Source organism: Lutjanus erythropterus, chromosome 22 (assembly GCF_056507025.1).
Source record: "Lutjanus erythropterus isolate fLutEry1 chromosome 22, fLutEry1.hap2, whole genome shotgun sequence".
Classification (NCBI taxonomy): domain Eukaryota; kingdom Metazoa; phylum Chordata; class Actinopteri; order Lutjaniformes; family Lutjanidae; genus Lutjanus; species Lutjanus erythropterus.
Genome location: NC_139338.1, coordinates 17,474,228 through 17,489,855, shown reverse-complemented (window position 1 = coordinate 17,489,855; position 15,628 = coordinate 17,474,228). Strand labels below are relative to the sequence as shown.

At 39.3% G+C, this 15,628-nt stretch overlaps 1 protein-coding gene across 1 annotated transcript in view; it reads right to left on the bottom strand.

Annotated features, from left to right (window-relative positions):
- The window catches only part of cacna1c (calcium channel, voltage-dependent, L type, alpha 1C subunit), a 172,830-nt gene that overhangs the window by 40,132 nt on the left and 117,070 nt on the right, over positions 1 to 15,628 (bottom strand). Inside the window, exons 11-22 of the mRNA XM_084711514.1 lie at positions 12,373 to 12,463; positions 8,479 to 8,505; positions 5,674 to 5,834; positions 4,969 to 5,042; positions 4,515 to 4,666; positions 3,902 to 4,103; positions 3,101 to 3,221; positions 2,672 to 2,786; positions 1,910 to 2,027; positions 1,705 to 1,774; positions 983 to 1,115; positions 690 to 819 (exon numbers count right to left, since the gene is read on the bottom strand). Of these exons, the coding sequence (XP_084567640.1) occupies positions 690 to 819; positions 983 to 1,115; positions 1,705 to 1,774; positions 1,910 to 2,027; positions 2,672 to 2,786; positions 3,101 to 3,221; positions 3,902 to 4,103; positions 4,515 to 4,666; positions 4,969 to 5,042; positions 5,674 to 5,834; positions 8,479 to 8,505; positions 12,373 to 12,463 (1,394 nt within the window). The remainder of the gene's footprint in view (positions 1 to 689; positions 820 to 982; positions 1,116 to 1,704; positions 1,775 to 1,909; positions 2,028 to 2,671; positions 2,787 to 3,100; positions 3,222 to 3,901; positions 4,104 to 4,514; positions 4,667 to 4,968; positions 5,043 to 5,673; positions 5,835 to 8,478; positions 8,506 to 12,372; positions 12,464 to 15,628) is intronic.

The following is a 15,628-nucleotide window of genomic DNA, read 5'->3' as shown; positions in this document are numbered from 1 at the left end:
ATTTCATTAAGGTTTCAGACAAGGGTTAATTGAGGCAGACTAATATACAGCAGCCTATACCACAGCCAAGGAAAGTACAATAAAAAAACGGATCTTTATGAGCCCCCAGGGGGGTTGTGTTGCTCACTGAGAGAAGAAACAATATAGAAAAACAGATACAGCACACACCCATTAACCCTAAACAACACAAAAAATGTGGTGTTCTATTAGTGTATACAGCTGCAGTGCATATGTATCCTTCATAAACACAAATACTACATGTTTTGAGGTTTTAGAGTTTAAGGCTGAATGTACAATCTTTGCTGATGTGAACAAATTAAAAAAAAATCATATTTTGTTAGATATGTTTTCTTTTAAGTCACCAGCCTGGCTAAAAAGTAAAGGGTTAAATGGACAAAACAAAGCTTAACAGGCGTTTCACATCTTCTTAACATGAAGTTAATCACAGCTGCATTACTCTGGAAGAAATCTCATTAAGTGTAACCGGCCAGCCACAATAAGCTCGGGTTCCTCTATATGTTGCTGTCAGCTATAATCCATTTAGTGCAGAATGAATGTGTGTGGGCTACTAATGATGACTACTACATTTGCTTCTGTCTGTGCCCTGATGTATATTCGACCTTGAATGTGTATATACTGTATTTATACTTTAATAAATTTTTTATTGTGTGTGTGTGTGTGTGTGTTACCTGGTTTCTGGCGGAGTCATTCTGTACTGGATCCTCTGCTGCCAGACTGATGCTGCTGAGCAGGATGAAGAAGAGGATGAGGTTGGTGAAGATGTTGTGGTTGACGATCTTATGGCACAGGACCCTGAATCTAAAAGAGGGAGGAAGAGAATCACATTTGAGTCTGTTGTTACAAAAACATGAGGGATGATGAGAATAAAGTAGAAAAATACAGGAAGAATCAACCCCAGATTGGAAAAAAAAATACAGAAGAGGGGAAGAAAAAAAAAGGCAGAACTGCAGTGTTCTCTTACTTGTTGGTGTGGCTGAAGATGAAGAAAGCGCGGGCCTCGGGCATGGGAATGGCCTTCTCCTTCAGCTGAATGTCGGAGAGCGGTCGTGGCCTTGGGCCCACTGGCATCTCTGGCTCATCGTCGTCATCGTCTCCTGATGAGAGGAAGGAAAAGGATAACAGTGAGAGAAAAAAAAGTAACAGAACATTTATTTGGTGATCTGAAATCTGTTGGTAAGAAAACCACTCCTTTGGACTGGCCACTTCCTAACTCACCCACAATAGAAGAATAGACATATATCTTATGAAATACATGTAATGCAAAAAATTACATTCTCACTACAAATTTATATATTTACTAACTTATGGTCAAAAAGGTTTTTTTTTAAGTATGGAACTCACTTCTACACTTTACGGACTTAACAAATTAATATGTCCTTTTTCTTCCCCTTTTTCCCTACTGTCTAGGGAAAAGGTTGCTGGGTCTCCTAGTCGTTTTTTTTATTTTAAAACTTAGATAACTTACTTAGATATTTACTGAATTGTCTCCCAAAATGTTGATGCAGCATCTTTGTTACTAATCTGTCTTATACATCTGAGAACTACTTTATTAGATTTCTCTTTTTCGCAGAGAAAGGTCACTAAGTACATATAGTTGCTGACAAGGTACAAGTTTTCATTTTCATTCATCCGCTGTAATCATTTCTCCATACACACAATGCAGGCATCTGGTTTGTGCATTACCTATGTAATCATTGGCAGGATATGGGTTCTTCTCTTCACTTTCATCTCCACAGTACTCATCCATGTTAATCTGCAGAGGAAGAACATTACATTTATTAATCAATGCATTAATCTCTCTGACTACATGCTTACCCACCTGCTCATTTGTGTGCTTAAAGCTTGTGGCTACTTCAGTCTTTCTTGATATATGTGTGTCTGTGTGTACCTTAGTAGCAGTGTTGGTCTCCCCATCAGAAGTGATGGACTTCAGTTCAATCTTCTCCTTCTTCTCCTCTTCCAGAGGCGGCTTCTCGTTGTTATGACGCTTCTCTGGACTGGCCAACCTGGGGAAAGACAGAGGGAAAGAAAATCTTCACTTCTAGCATCTCTGTAATAGCCCCTTGCAGTATTACCTCCATGTTAATCCACTGATTTGTAGTGAGTCACAGATAAATTAACATCAGGAGGACAAAATAAACACTTAGGTTTTCAATGATAGGGTGTATTTCAATCACAGAGGGCAGCTGCGCTGTTATAATCAAACCAAAAAGATCGTGGGCAGGCAAATGGTTGTTTTCCATCTCACTTTCTCCTCAGATCAATACAGGTTGCACCCAAGAAGGAGACATTTAATGATTTGTGCCACTGAGGGGAACGCTATCTTCCTCAGCAGCACTAAAATCTCACATTACTATTGCTGACAAATGACCTTTGTTGGCAATGAGACACTAAAATTAGCCAATAAAATTGGTTTAGACAGAAAAGCAAAGCAGGCAAATGTCAGCCTGTTTTAAAAACCTAATAGTTCATGTTCTAATTGTTAAGCATTTTTAGCCCTTTGATTTCAGTCCTCCAGTATCAGTATACTTAAATGCTTCTGGGCATTACTGACTATCCAGGATGCGGTAAGCTAAAGCTCTCCCAGTTTCTCCCACTCTCTCTCAGGATTTTCCTCAGCTAAGTGTCTTTCTTTCTCTCTCTCTTTTACCTGGCCAATTTTTTCCTCTCCTTCTCCTCTTCCTCCTCTTTCTGGGCGGATGTCAAACTCTCAGCGTCTGCCAGGTTGTCCACAGCGATGGCCAAGAAGACATTCAGTAGGATATCTGTTCAGAGGAGTGAAGTTAAGGATGTTGCTGACCCATCAGATCATCAGTGTGGTTGGCTGCAAACAATTCTGTCAGGATAACTGAATAATTAGCAACATCTCTGCATCTGAAGGACCCTGAACTCCCAACAGCTCAAGTAATGATACTCAGTCAGAATGTAGCCCCATGCAAAACATTCCATTGCCTTTGCAAATGCATCTTAAATAGGGGTTAGAAATTAAATCACTCATTACTCCTCCACCTCCCTTCAGATCCACAATTTACAGACTGCTGTGTGGCTATTTTATGCAAGCTTTGTTTTGGCAGGATACAGTTTCCGCAGATGAAGAGGATGATGAAGTAGATGCAGACCAGCATGCCGGGGAAGGACGGTCCACCATACGCCATGATGCCATCATACATCACAGAGTTCCAGTCCTCTCCTGTTAGGATCTGTGGTGGAAGAAATAAACAGGATAGAAATCTCATCTGCATTAAGAAAATCTGTTTCTTTGGAAAGAAGTGTCAGTGTATGTATAAACTACATCTGGATGACTTTAGAACTTTTTTGTATTGTACAAATGGAGAAGACAGGTAGAACTGTATATATAAAGGGAGATCAAAACACAATCAAATTTGTGAATTAAAACAACATGGGAGGCAAAAGAAGGGATAATCATGGACAACAATGTGGTTGTATCAATGGAAATGTACCAGTTCACAAAGCTGGAGGGACTTAAGCTGGAAAGGCCTAATAAGGTACTTTGTTACACCCTCTAAGCAAATCATTCTGGGACTGCCCTGTTATCAAAGACTTCTGGAGAGGGATACATAATGCCTTACAAGATATTTTCATTTGTCATGTGCCCATGAAAAGTAAGATTGAGTTTTCTATGTTTTTTTGCTTTTATTTTCCCCTGTGTTTATTACAAGTCTCGAAATATGTAATTTCAGACAAACATAAATGGATGATCTATGCATACAATTTGATACATTTGAAACTTATTTTATGGAAATGTGTTTGATGCTAAATGTCAATAAACTATATATATATATATATATATTAAAAAAGAGAGAATGGCAAACAGTCCAAGACAGATAGAGTAGACCAGGGGCATTTGCAGTATTGTTACCTGAAACACTGTGAGCAGAGACTGGGGAAAGTTGTCAAAGGTGCTGCGTCGGGTCTCATCGAAGTTGAATTTCCCCCCAAAGAGCTGCATGCCGAGCAGGGAGAAGATAATGATGAAGAGGAAGAGCAGGAGCAACAGGGAAGCGATGGAGCGAACAGAGTTTAGCAGGGAGGCCACCAGATTGGACAGAGAGTTCCAGTATCTGTGGAAGAGATGTCCAGTTAGCCTTCATCCCTGTGTATGTCCATGGCATTAAACTTGCGTTTTTGGTGTTGTTGTTTTTGCTGCTGAATTGTAAAGCACTTTCAGCTGTATTTTGTGCACAAAAGGTGTGACGTAAATAAAGTTAATTCAGTCATTTATTTATGTGTACATTTGTAAAAACACTGATCTCTCACAAACACTATATTTGACTTTGTTTCTCAGTTGTATCCCGTTTCCTCTCTACTGAGTGCAAGATCATGCATCCTGAGGACATTGGTAAGACAATAGCTGCTATTGTCTTTCTTTGTCCAGTACTGCAGGAGGTGACTTTCAAATGTGTGCATGTATTTGGGAGGACAAACAATCTAGAAAAACTCTGTTCAATAATAATTTAAAAATCTGTATTAACCTGGTTATTTTGAAGATTCGCAGCAAGCGTACACAACGCAACACAGAGATGCCGAGAGGAGACATAATCTTGGTTTCCACCAGAATGGTCTCAAGAATTCCTCCACATACTACGAAGCTGTCGAAACGATTGAAGAGCGAGACAAAATACGCCTGTGGAGAAAAAAAGAGAGAAGTGAAATTTAGGGTAGCAATTTTACTACCAAAGTTAAAACTAGCCCAAATCAGTTAATGGGAGCTAAAATGCAAAAATGCTGTGTGTGAAACAAACTCTTCATTCAGTTTGTAATGTTCTGAGACTAGAGATATGTTTAGAAAGCTTCTGGGAGTAAATTACAGCTTATTTTACTACAGAAGTCAGAACTATTCATTCAATCTTAGAATTCATAAAAATACAGTCTTTTCCCATATAATGTATAATTTTGAGAAAAATAACAGCACTTATGACCACCCACCTGCAGACCTAGGCTGTACATCTTCAACAGCATCTCACCAGTGAAGAGTGCTAGCAACACTTTGTTAGCTATGTCTGAGGAGGAGGAAAGAAAGAAGAAAAAGAAAGGAGGAAGTTGGCAGGGGTTGGAAAAAGGAAATAAGGGCGGAAGAAAAAGGGACAAAGCATGATAAAAGAGGAAAGGTGGAAAAAAAAAAAGGTATTTAGCTACAATCAGAATGAAAAGAGGCACCTTTGTCTAGTCATGAATGTATGTCTGCATGGGTGTGTTTTAAGTCTGCATGACACGGAAAAAATGTGTGCTGTGCGATAACATTGTTCAGTACTGTGATGATGATATGACTTGCCTTAAATAAACAAATATTGATGGGTGTATTTTAGTTTGTTCTGTACCACATTATGTCACTTGTAATCAAAATACTTAAAAATAGAAGGAGTGCCGTTCTTTTTCACCACAAGTAGGGATGGGTCAGTTCTGGTTGTACCAGTCTGATCTGGTGTACGAACCTAAACCGGCTTAATTTTTTACGCTAACAATTAAGCTTTGTTTAAAAGTAATTTTCTGTGATTTTCAGTGCTGTCAGTAACATAACAAATGGAAAGGCGAGTATAAAGCCTTGTTTTGATCTGTTCCCGTTAGCTCTGTACACCGTTAATACAAACTCAACACTTCCTTTATTGTCAGCACGTCAGTGTCATTACGTACCTTGTACATCTGTTAACCACTGAGGCTGCTGGTGATGTTCAGAGGCGATGGTCAGAGTGTTGAGGAAAACCAGGAAGATGACCAGCCAGTAAAAAACCTGCGATTTGACCGCTGCCCGGCACTTCCTCCTACACAACCTGTTCCACCTCCGAGAGTATCGACTGAAGAAGAAGAAGCAGAAATTGACAGAGATGGAGAGGTGAGGAAAGATAGGAGAGTGAAGAGGTAGGAAAAAAGAAGAGACATGGGGAAAAGAGAAAAGGAGAGGCAGGAAGGTCAGAGACAGAGGGTGAGGAGTAGAGAAAGAGCAAGAGTGAGGGCCCGTGACAGGAGAAATCAGAAAAAAAAACAGAATGATCAACAGAAACAAGCGAAGAAGAGAGTGAAAAACAAACAGTAGAGGAGAGAGAAGAAAAAGAAAGAGTCAATTAGTCTGTCTACGGAGTAGTGATGACATCAGCCTTTGGCCCGTGGTTGTCTGTTGTTTGAGAGCAGAGCTGCGAAACAGTTAGTCATCCTCAAAGACGTTTCACACCAAGGAAAAGCCAGTATGAAGAGCTTTGTTGCAGAATGAGATATGCACCATTTGAGGACCAAAAAGAGGACGCTTATTCTTACGAAATGATTGAAGGCACAAATTTAAACTGAAATGTGTTATATTGTGATTCATACTTCAAGGGAAATTCATGCTTCAAAAGAAGCAAAGTGGTTCATTTTAGCGTAAAAAACATATTTTCTTTCTTTTTAGACAATTTAACATGTTGTTTGGTGTTGTGCTGTACACAAGGTCCTTTGCACTCTCCGTGCCCTCCACTGTTGAAAATAAAAGTTTTTGTTTCTGGTAATTGCCAGCTTCACACCTCGCAGTCACATCTATGTGAATCATTCCACTTAAAGGGCCATTTTTGCTTTTTGCCTATGCACATGAACCAATGATTGGATGACTGAAATCTCATAATTGACCTTTTGAATAATAATTATAATAACATAAATAAACACACCTGAGGAAAATCAATCTAGTTTTTGTTCTAATCATGAAGAAGCATGAATCTCACTTAGACTTTTACATGTTTATATTTTATATGCATCACCTGGGACACTTTGAGGCAGGAGACTCCCTTATGCAGTACTTGGACAATGGCCAAATGGCAACGTATAATTACAAGAATTTGCTCCAAATTACCTTTAATGAGACAATAATTTGTTAATGATAGACTGCCTTAAAACACCAACAATTATAATCAACACTGTACCACACAGTTTCACAGTTAACTGAAGTTAGGAAACATGTATTAATCAGGCTGTGGTAGAAAATCACTGACACGTAAACTGTGGAGTCACTCATCTGTTGAATTACTCAAGAGGGGCAGTGCAACCTTTAATTGGAGAGAAGGAACAGAATGTCCAGTTGAAAAGATTAGAAGACCTCAGGGTGCCTTAATTTCCTGAGATCTGCTTGCTGACTAGATTTTGGTGTTTAGAGAAGACATGATAGCTATGACCTTCGCATTATGGATATGGCTAGTGGAAGGATTTTCATCGAGCTGACACTACAACATATTTGATGAGTGGAGTAAATTCTTGTCACACAGCAGAGACTGACCAGAGAGTGTTTTTATTCATTGCAGACCAGTCAACGTTTTTTTATAACAACTTAATTAATTTCCAGACCACAAATGTTGTGATCAAGTATCTCTCTTTTTCCGTTACGAGTGTGGATTCATCATTTCTTCACTGGCACCACACAATAACGGACCTCCTTGCAAGGAGATTTCCCCTTAGTGTTCTCCCTCTCTGCCTATCCAAAATTCATGTTTCACCAGTCTCATGTTGTGTGTGTGTGAGCTGAATAGAGTCAGTTATGGCACAAGGTGACTTTTGCCATGATGCACACACTGAATGTCACATGAGACACAACTCACAACACAACACAAGCGAACATGCATTCTTTCAGTAAAAGACATGTCCTTTTTAATGTCTGTAATTGTAATTTGTGAAAATATATTGCTTTAAAAAAGCCTGCGTTACAGTGATTTGTTATTACTAAAGCATGTTTTCAAAAATTAAACAGCATTTTTATGTGCCTATTGAGGACATTACATTTCAATGACCAATTTTAGAAAAGATATTCATTTGCTTTTTTGCTGAGAGTTAGATGAGAAGATTAAAGGCACAGCCAACAGGCAATTAGCTCAATTTAAAATGAAGACACATTTGGCAACTGCGTGGCTTATTTCTCCAATCAATTGTTTATCAGAGGCTCGTTTACGTGAACTATTTTTGTAATAACTTTCCACAACAAGCTGCCTTGTTGGTCCAGCTTAAAGTCCGGGAGCACACATCCCACAAGTGAAAGAGTTTGTCAAAGTGAGTGCAGCCAGGAAATGTTTGTGCAGCTATAGGGGAATGTAGCCTGCATGCTACCGGCAAGGCCATCAAGCTGGGAAGCCGTGCAACCCCTTATATCCAAAAACACTCTTGTGCACACATACTATTACTGAACCCAGCCAAGAAAGATTCTGTCTGGTAGTCTTGTCCCTCTTTGTGCTAAGGTAAGCTAAAGAGAGGGGTATTGTTCTTTTCACCCAACTCCTGGTAAGAAAAAAAGTAAGTGTATTTCCTCAAAAGAACTATTCCTTTAAAGAGCAAGGCTATCTATTGCTAAGTTAGTTTCCCTGTGTGCTTGTGTTCAGGTGTGCAGAAGAAAAACACACACACGCACATCCAGCGACCGTACAAATACCACAGCAGTAGAGACATTAGAGCAGGTGAATCAAAAGACTATGGTAAACAACATGTACTAACCTGAACTTGGATTTGGAGATCCTATTTCTGGAACACAGAAAACAAAATGGATTATACACACACACGTAACACACATATAGACAGGTACACAACATGAAAGGGGTGATTTGAGAGGGATAATGAGGGAGTAACGTCCCTCATTATCACAAATGCCTAAGCAAATACGTTCCTTCATCAACTTAGTGCATCCAGTGGATGCAGGAAATCTGCACCTTTGAGGTTCAATTACTTTATATCACAAAGTAAACACCTGCTAGTTGGCAGTCTGAGGTGAACTGGACTTGCACAAAAGCTGTTAGTGTTTTGTCATTATGATCACCCAACTTCTCTTATGAACAAATCACCCCCCTGCAAACATGTATACAGTGGCATCCAGTCAAAAGAAAAAATGCTTAATGTTTGAATTTCCTCCAATCAGCCCTGGTGTGAATAAAACACAAGTCATTAATAGAAAAAATGTCTGTTGATTGTTCACCACTGTAACAGCAAAATGTACATACATAAAGTACTGAGGACAAGAGATTATGGAAGACATTGTGCCTGGAAAGAGAAGAGGAAGAGGAAGAGAAGAGAAGAGAAGAGAAGAGAAGAGAAGAGAAGAGAAGAGAAGAGAAGAGAAGAGAAGAGAAGAGAAGAGAAGAAGAGAGAAGAGAAGAAGAGAAGAGAGGCGAAAAAATCGCAGTGTAGAAATTTGATTTTACAATATATCAAATTATTTGAATCTGTTATGTTTGGATAAAATGATTTGAGCATGGGATGAATCTATAATTAATGCTTTATTTAAAGTCACACACTGAGCTCACAGGCTGAGACTGTTTTCTCAGCCAAGGGTTGTTTAATGATTACCAAACTTGACGCACAAAATATACCAAGAGTTTGGCTAACTGGTGAACGGGATGACCAAATTAAATTTTGGTTAGTGATTTTACGGCTGCCTTTGTCTCATTTAAATGTAACTATTTCTTCAGTAGCTCTATAAAGTAAGGTACTTATTAATGATTCATCAATTGTAAAGTTATCCCTGATTCATTCCCCACTTGTTTCTTAACTAACTAATAATTAACTAATCATTAGTAGCTCAATAAGATTTGATTAGGAGTTACTCGTTAACTAATAGTACACTAGCAGTTAGCTCCTCATTTGTTCCCTGGTAACCACTAAACATTTTGTGTACCTTATTTAAGTGTTGCAATTTCTCCTGTATTAAAAATTTAAAGAGAACATAGCAGTATCACATAATGTTACAAGTAGTTATTGTGAGTGACTGTGCAATGATTTTGTCTGTAAAGCAGATGAAATGACTGACCCGCTGACTGACTGGCTGACTGACCGACTGACTGACTGACTGAAGCAATGAAATGACTCACTGGCTGACTGAATGAAAGAATAAAATGACTGACTGGCTGGATATGGGGGCTGACAGTACACACGTCTCTTCTCTCCATGTGTCCGTCTCGATTATGAGATCAGCGGGCGCCAAAGTAGCTCCTACCCCGAGGTCTGTCTCCATAGCAATGTGAAGAAGAACTGACAAACACTGAAAGTCTCCAGTTTTATCTCCGTAATAGTGTGAGCAAATGCCCCTAGCCAAACTTGTTGCAGTCTCACAGAGGAAGGATGAGGGCTTGCATTTCCAGTCTTGGCAAGGTTTACTATACATTTGGTCTGATTTCAGTGAATCTAACTTCCTTAAGTGAGACTCAAAATTGCAGGAGTAAATAAATGATAAATAAAGGTGTAAATGTCTCCTCGCTTTAAAAATCTCTTCTCTTTGTTTCTTCCTAGTAAATCTGCTGTCATGCTGCCACCACTTGCACTCCTGGCACACCTGCTTCTTAAAGGTGACGAAAGCTGACTTTCTGATTGGTTTATTGGATGTTCGGCCTAAACTCATCCATTAATTAATCAGATCACTTGGGCACAGCTGATAGGTGTATCCTGCTGTGCGCTGCTGGCACAAGGGGTAGGACATGGTAGGATAGCCATGCACCTCTGGTGCAAGATGGCAAGGGTGGATTTGGACACACCTTGAATAAATTAAAGCCATTGTCCCTTGTGCTTTCAACTTGCGCTTTAGATCACTGTATGATAGGGCCCTCTCTATTTTCTGACATTTTATAGACAAAACGAATAATCAATACATCAACAAAGTAACTGGCAAATTAATCAGAAACATATGTATCAAATGGAGTGATAAAAATTGTTAATTTGAAGGAAACACAATTATGGTTTCATGAAAACTTCTAGTTGGTATTTGGCATTATGTGTTGGGTTTGTAGCACCTCCTGAAGACTGAGATATGACATATTCTTTGTTTTGAGTTGTTTTGTTCTGACAGTGGACAAATAAACACAAACAACATAACAAAGACAAAATAACAGATGGACAAAGAGAGTACAGATAAACATCAGTGTGCCATCCAAGTGTGCCTACTTAGTTTGTGTTCCTCAATTCAAAAGAGTTTTGTTTGACTCCTAAAATGTTTTTACTATAACTTTCTCAATTCTATTCTATTCCACTCTATTCTACTCTATTCGACTGTGCTAGACTCCAAGTTATGTATGTGGGTGTGTTTGCTTGTGTGTGTTGAAGTGGGCCCGCTGGGGTCACGGCTCCTGCGTGGCCTTGTGTCTAAGCAAGAAAGCAACACACTTGTTTGAATAATGTAAAAAATGAAAGGAGAGGGGGGAGCAGGAGCGAGTGAGTCAGCTGTTCGTGAGCTCCCACGGGGGAGGAGGAAAGCACTTCACCAGTGAACACAGAAACAAACGAAGGAGAGAGAACAGAGAAGGAGAGAAGAGAAGGAAATAAAGCTGAGTAAATATTGAGATGTAGCCATGATGTCTTGCTTTTCTACCTTTTGTGAGGTCCAAAATTATTCTTTCTTTTTACCACAAGTCAACAAGCACTTTGACCTCTTTCTTCATTTCTTCTTCTATTAATGATTTTATATAATGCTTGAAGCAAAGAACAATGGGCTTCATGCAAGAACCACGCGTACAAAAAGATTCATTCTAAAGTGGTTTGAGTGATTAAGGAGAATTTGTTGCTTTCACCAATTTTCTTTTATTTTGAATGTACATGTACAAGCTTGCCGTACTAAAAAGTAAGACAAAGTTAATGATATGTTAAGAATGATAAGAATAACAAAATGTTGTTGCATGAGACCCAATGTCATGGACCAATCTGGTGAATACTTTTCAAGAAAAACTGAGTATTCAAATTCTAATTATTTTCATATTTTAAGGTTCTGTGACACTATATGAAAGGTATGAAACCTTTTCATAAACCAATTGGATAAACTTAAAAACACAGCTTACAAATTATAAACCTGTGTTTTTAGTTTTTAAAAATTGCCTCTTAGATGTTATGCAGCTTAACTGATAGGAAAATTAGTCGCCAGAACATCCCTAGTGACAAAGATGTCGGAATGTGATGAGCTTGGATGAGAACTGGTTGGTATACTACAAAAAAGGAATAGGCGCAGTGGTTTGGTGTAGGATTATTTCCTCTTAGCCGACCTATGGCTCATCAAGGTCACAGAGAAGTCATTTTATTGGCAGTGAAAATGAAAAAGACTTCCTCTTCAAATCCACCCAAGTTCTCCCTATCGAAATCTGATCAGTTTGGAGTGTGATGACAAGCCAGAGTTACTCTGTTCTTCTCTAACCAGCATCAGTGCGTGCATTCTCCCAAACCTTTGTGAGCTTGATGAGACAGAGGTCTGGTTTAGTGAGATCAGTGAAGGATAGAGGTGGGCTAAGCCACTTGTACTGTGGCTAACACTGACGTGCTAATACAGGAGAGATGCAGCATAGAGTTCATCCTTGGGATTGACAGAAGGTGACTGAGAGAGAGACGAGATATGTATGAGAGAGAGGGTGAGGTACTTACGCTAGCCGGGTACAGCAGGTCTCCCCCTCCACGTCTCCCCCGGGGGCGTTGTCTGTGTTGACTGATTCATTTTCACTGGCTGGCATGCTCACTGAGAGACAGAGAGGAGCCAAGGCAGAGAAGGAGAGGTGACAGATGTGGAAAGAAAGTGAGAAAAAGAAAGAAAGAGAAAGATGAATTAACAGGGCAGGGAAATGTGTTTTACATCCTCACTTACATCCTTCTACTGCACACACACTTGAAAGCTACAAAGTGCATCCTTTACCGAGGAGCTGCACTGGACACTGGGCCATACACTGGGTAACACTTTATTTTAAGGGGTGTGCATAAGACTGTCATTACACTGCTATAACCATGTCACGACACTTGTCATTAACATAAAGGAGTCTTTCTCAGTGTGGTCGTGAAATGTCATTTGGTCAGTTGTATCATCTTTAATGCAAAGTTGACATTATTTGAGATGTCTTTATTATAACAACTTGACATTATCAAGTGAACAATCTGCCTTCTCATCTCTGTTGACAGCTGCACATGCACTGCACAGCGTCTAGCAGAGTCTGGCCAGACTGGAGACTGAACATGGCCTCTGAGACCAACAGTGGCCAGTCTGACAGGGAATACAGTTACAGGGTGGTTTTCTGGGGTTTGGCTCCTGGCACCCGATGGCTGAGTCAGCTAATTAGGTAGCTAGCTCCACAGCTAACTGAGCTAACCAGCTAACACCAGCTACAAATAACAACAGTTACTTTACTTTAGCAGCAAGTAAAAGAGTAGCACTTTACCTGAGGTCAGGGAAAATATTCATGACACACTTATAATGGTATCATGACAGCCAGTGTCAAAACCAACCACATATGACAGTTTAATGTAATGTTAAAACATAAAGCTGAACGTCTCTTTAACTTTATGTCAAATTGTCATGAGAGATATTTTTGATAGAAACAACTCAATGTCAACTTTGCATTAAAGATTACATAATTGACCAAATTACATTTAATAATAGCAATCATAAACATTCACAAAGATTCATTCATGTTGATGACAGGGGCTATGACAGGGTTATGATAGTATAACAGTAGTCTAATGCACAACCCTTGAAATAAAGTTTTCCCAAACACTGTCAAAAAACCTGATCTCTATGAGATTATAACATATCATATACATTTGTACTAATTGCCTAAAGTAATTACACACTAAGTTGCCATACTAGCAATATTTACCAGTCAGGGATCCTGGGACACAACCTCTGCAACCGCTATTAGGATGGATTTCAACTTCTAAGCTGAGGGATTGCTCAACTCCGGGTGAATTAAATCTTAACAAAACCCTTTGTGGTTTATAGCTCATGGAAATTGAAAGAAAAAAAAACATGCTGTAGATTTTTGTCTTTGGTCTATCAACGTTGCAGGGGATGTTGGAGCGTAATTGCAGCCAAGGTTTTAACAAAACCTTGAAATGCTTTTTATTCAGATGTCTAAACTTTAATAAAGCTGTGAGCGCTTTAGCAGGATTTATGACAACGCAAACATCTGAAAATTAACTCACTGCTCCAAAGGCTGTTTTTTTTACAGGTGCGGAAACAGGTAGAAAGCTCACTGAGCCCAATCCGTCTTTGTTTATAAAGCCACGAAGAGAGTGCAAATGTGTCATTTTTCCTTACTTAAAGACACGTGTAATGATGTGTGAAGATGGAAGGATGAATGCCGGAAAGACTGAGGCAGGGACTGCTGCAGAAGAAGGACAGGACTAACATGATTTGTCAGATAAAGATGAAAAAGAGGAAAAAACTGAAAACACAGAGAAGTGGAGTTGAGGAAAGGGATGATGGAAGTATTAATGGAGGGAGAGAGCAAAAAAGGGACGAATGTGGGACTGGCTGGTTGAGAGACTGATATGAAGTGATACATTGCTTTTTATTGCTTCTGTCAGTCTCTGGCTGCCTGTGGGAATGAGCTGCACTCCCCTCACTGTCACCTCAAACACTTATTGTAACACCCTCTGGGTACCAGAGTCAGACACTGCATATGAATGTCAGCGCATCTTGTGTTAAAGGAAGATATCTACTGTTGGAAAAAGCAAGACTTACTCTTGCGAAATGACTCTTAGCATGAAAACAAGGAATGCGATTAGCACTTGAGATGAGAGGGCATCTTAAAAAAACATGATTTAAGCTTGTTATGCAATTATGCTCTATTATATCAGCTGCATCATACAGTTTACATATACAGTATTATATGTTATAAGTGGCTTTCAAAATACAATTTTCAACCCTGACGTTATCCCTTCTGCATTGCAAATGAGATTTTTATAGTGTCCCATGTAGATAAGCTAATGAAAATCTAGAAATATACCTTAAGTTCCATATGAAAATGACAAACCATGAACATGAATGTGTTGGTTATGTACATGTAGTGTACATGGAGGGCTCCCAGATGACTGGTGTGAACGTTGGGAGCACCTGGACCTGCGCCTGGACCACAGACAGTAGAGAAAGTGGACGGAGCTTACGGGTCTGAAAAGTGACTGTTAACATGCTTAAACTTTGTGTATTATCCAGTTTGTGTTGCCCTTTCACAAGATTTAGTATGAAAGAACATTGGCTCTCTGAATGCCAAGTGTTACAATTCTTATAAATAGAGAGCTGTTCCATCAGATTAATTTGTAAGGTTTATAACTATAAATGTAGATATTTTAAAGAACATATTTTCCCTTTATTAATTTTCAGAACCACAGACATTCACTGTTGTACCCACCCTGCCCTGGAAATTAACCAAATCTCTGGCTGGAATATTTTTTTTTCCATAGATATCCTGCCCAGACTAGTGTGTTCCATGTCAACATCCTCATAAGTACCACCTATTCAACCTTGAATAAAGACGAGTAGGATAGTAGATGGTTTTTCTCATGTTTTGACAATTGACAGTAGGATCTGTATATCTTTTTGTTGGCCAGCTTAGTTGTCAGGGCAGCTTTCCAAGTGACTTTAAGCAAGGGATTTAATAAAAAATTGGTAAATAATATTTGCAGCACTGTGTACTTTTCATGTTGTGTTTTATATCATGCACTCTCTCGTCAGCACTTAGCTAACATGAGACATCAAAGTATGCCACAGTGAGTGAACAGTGTACTTTGCCACATGGTTGGTGATGGATGAATTCTGTGTTGCAGAGATCAGGATGGTCTCTCTGAACGTTACAGCCTCTGCTGTGAACATGCTGTTTGTTCCCTCACCTCGACACGTGCCACCTGCTGCTAT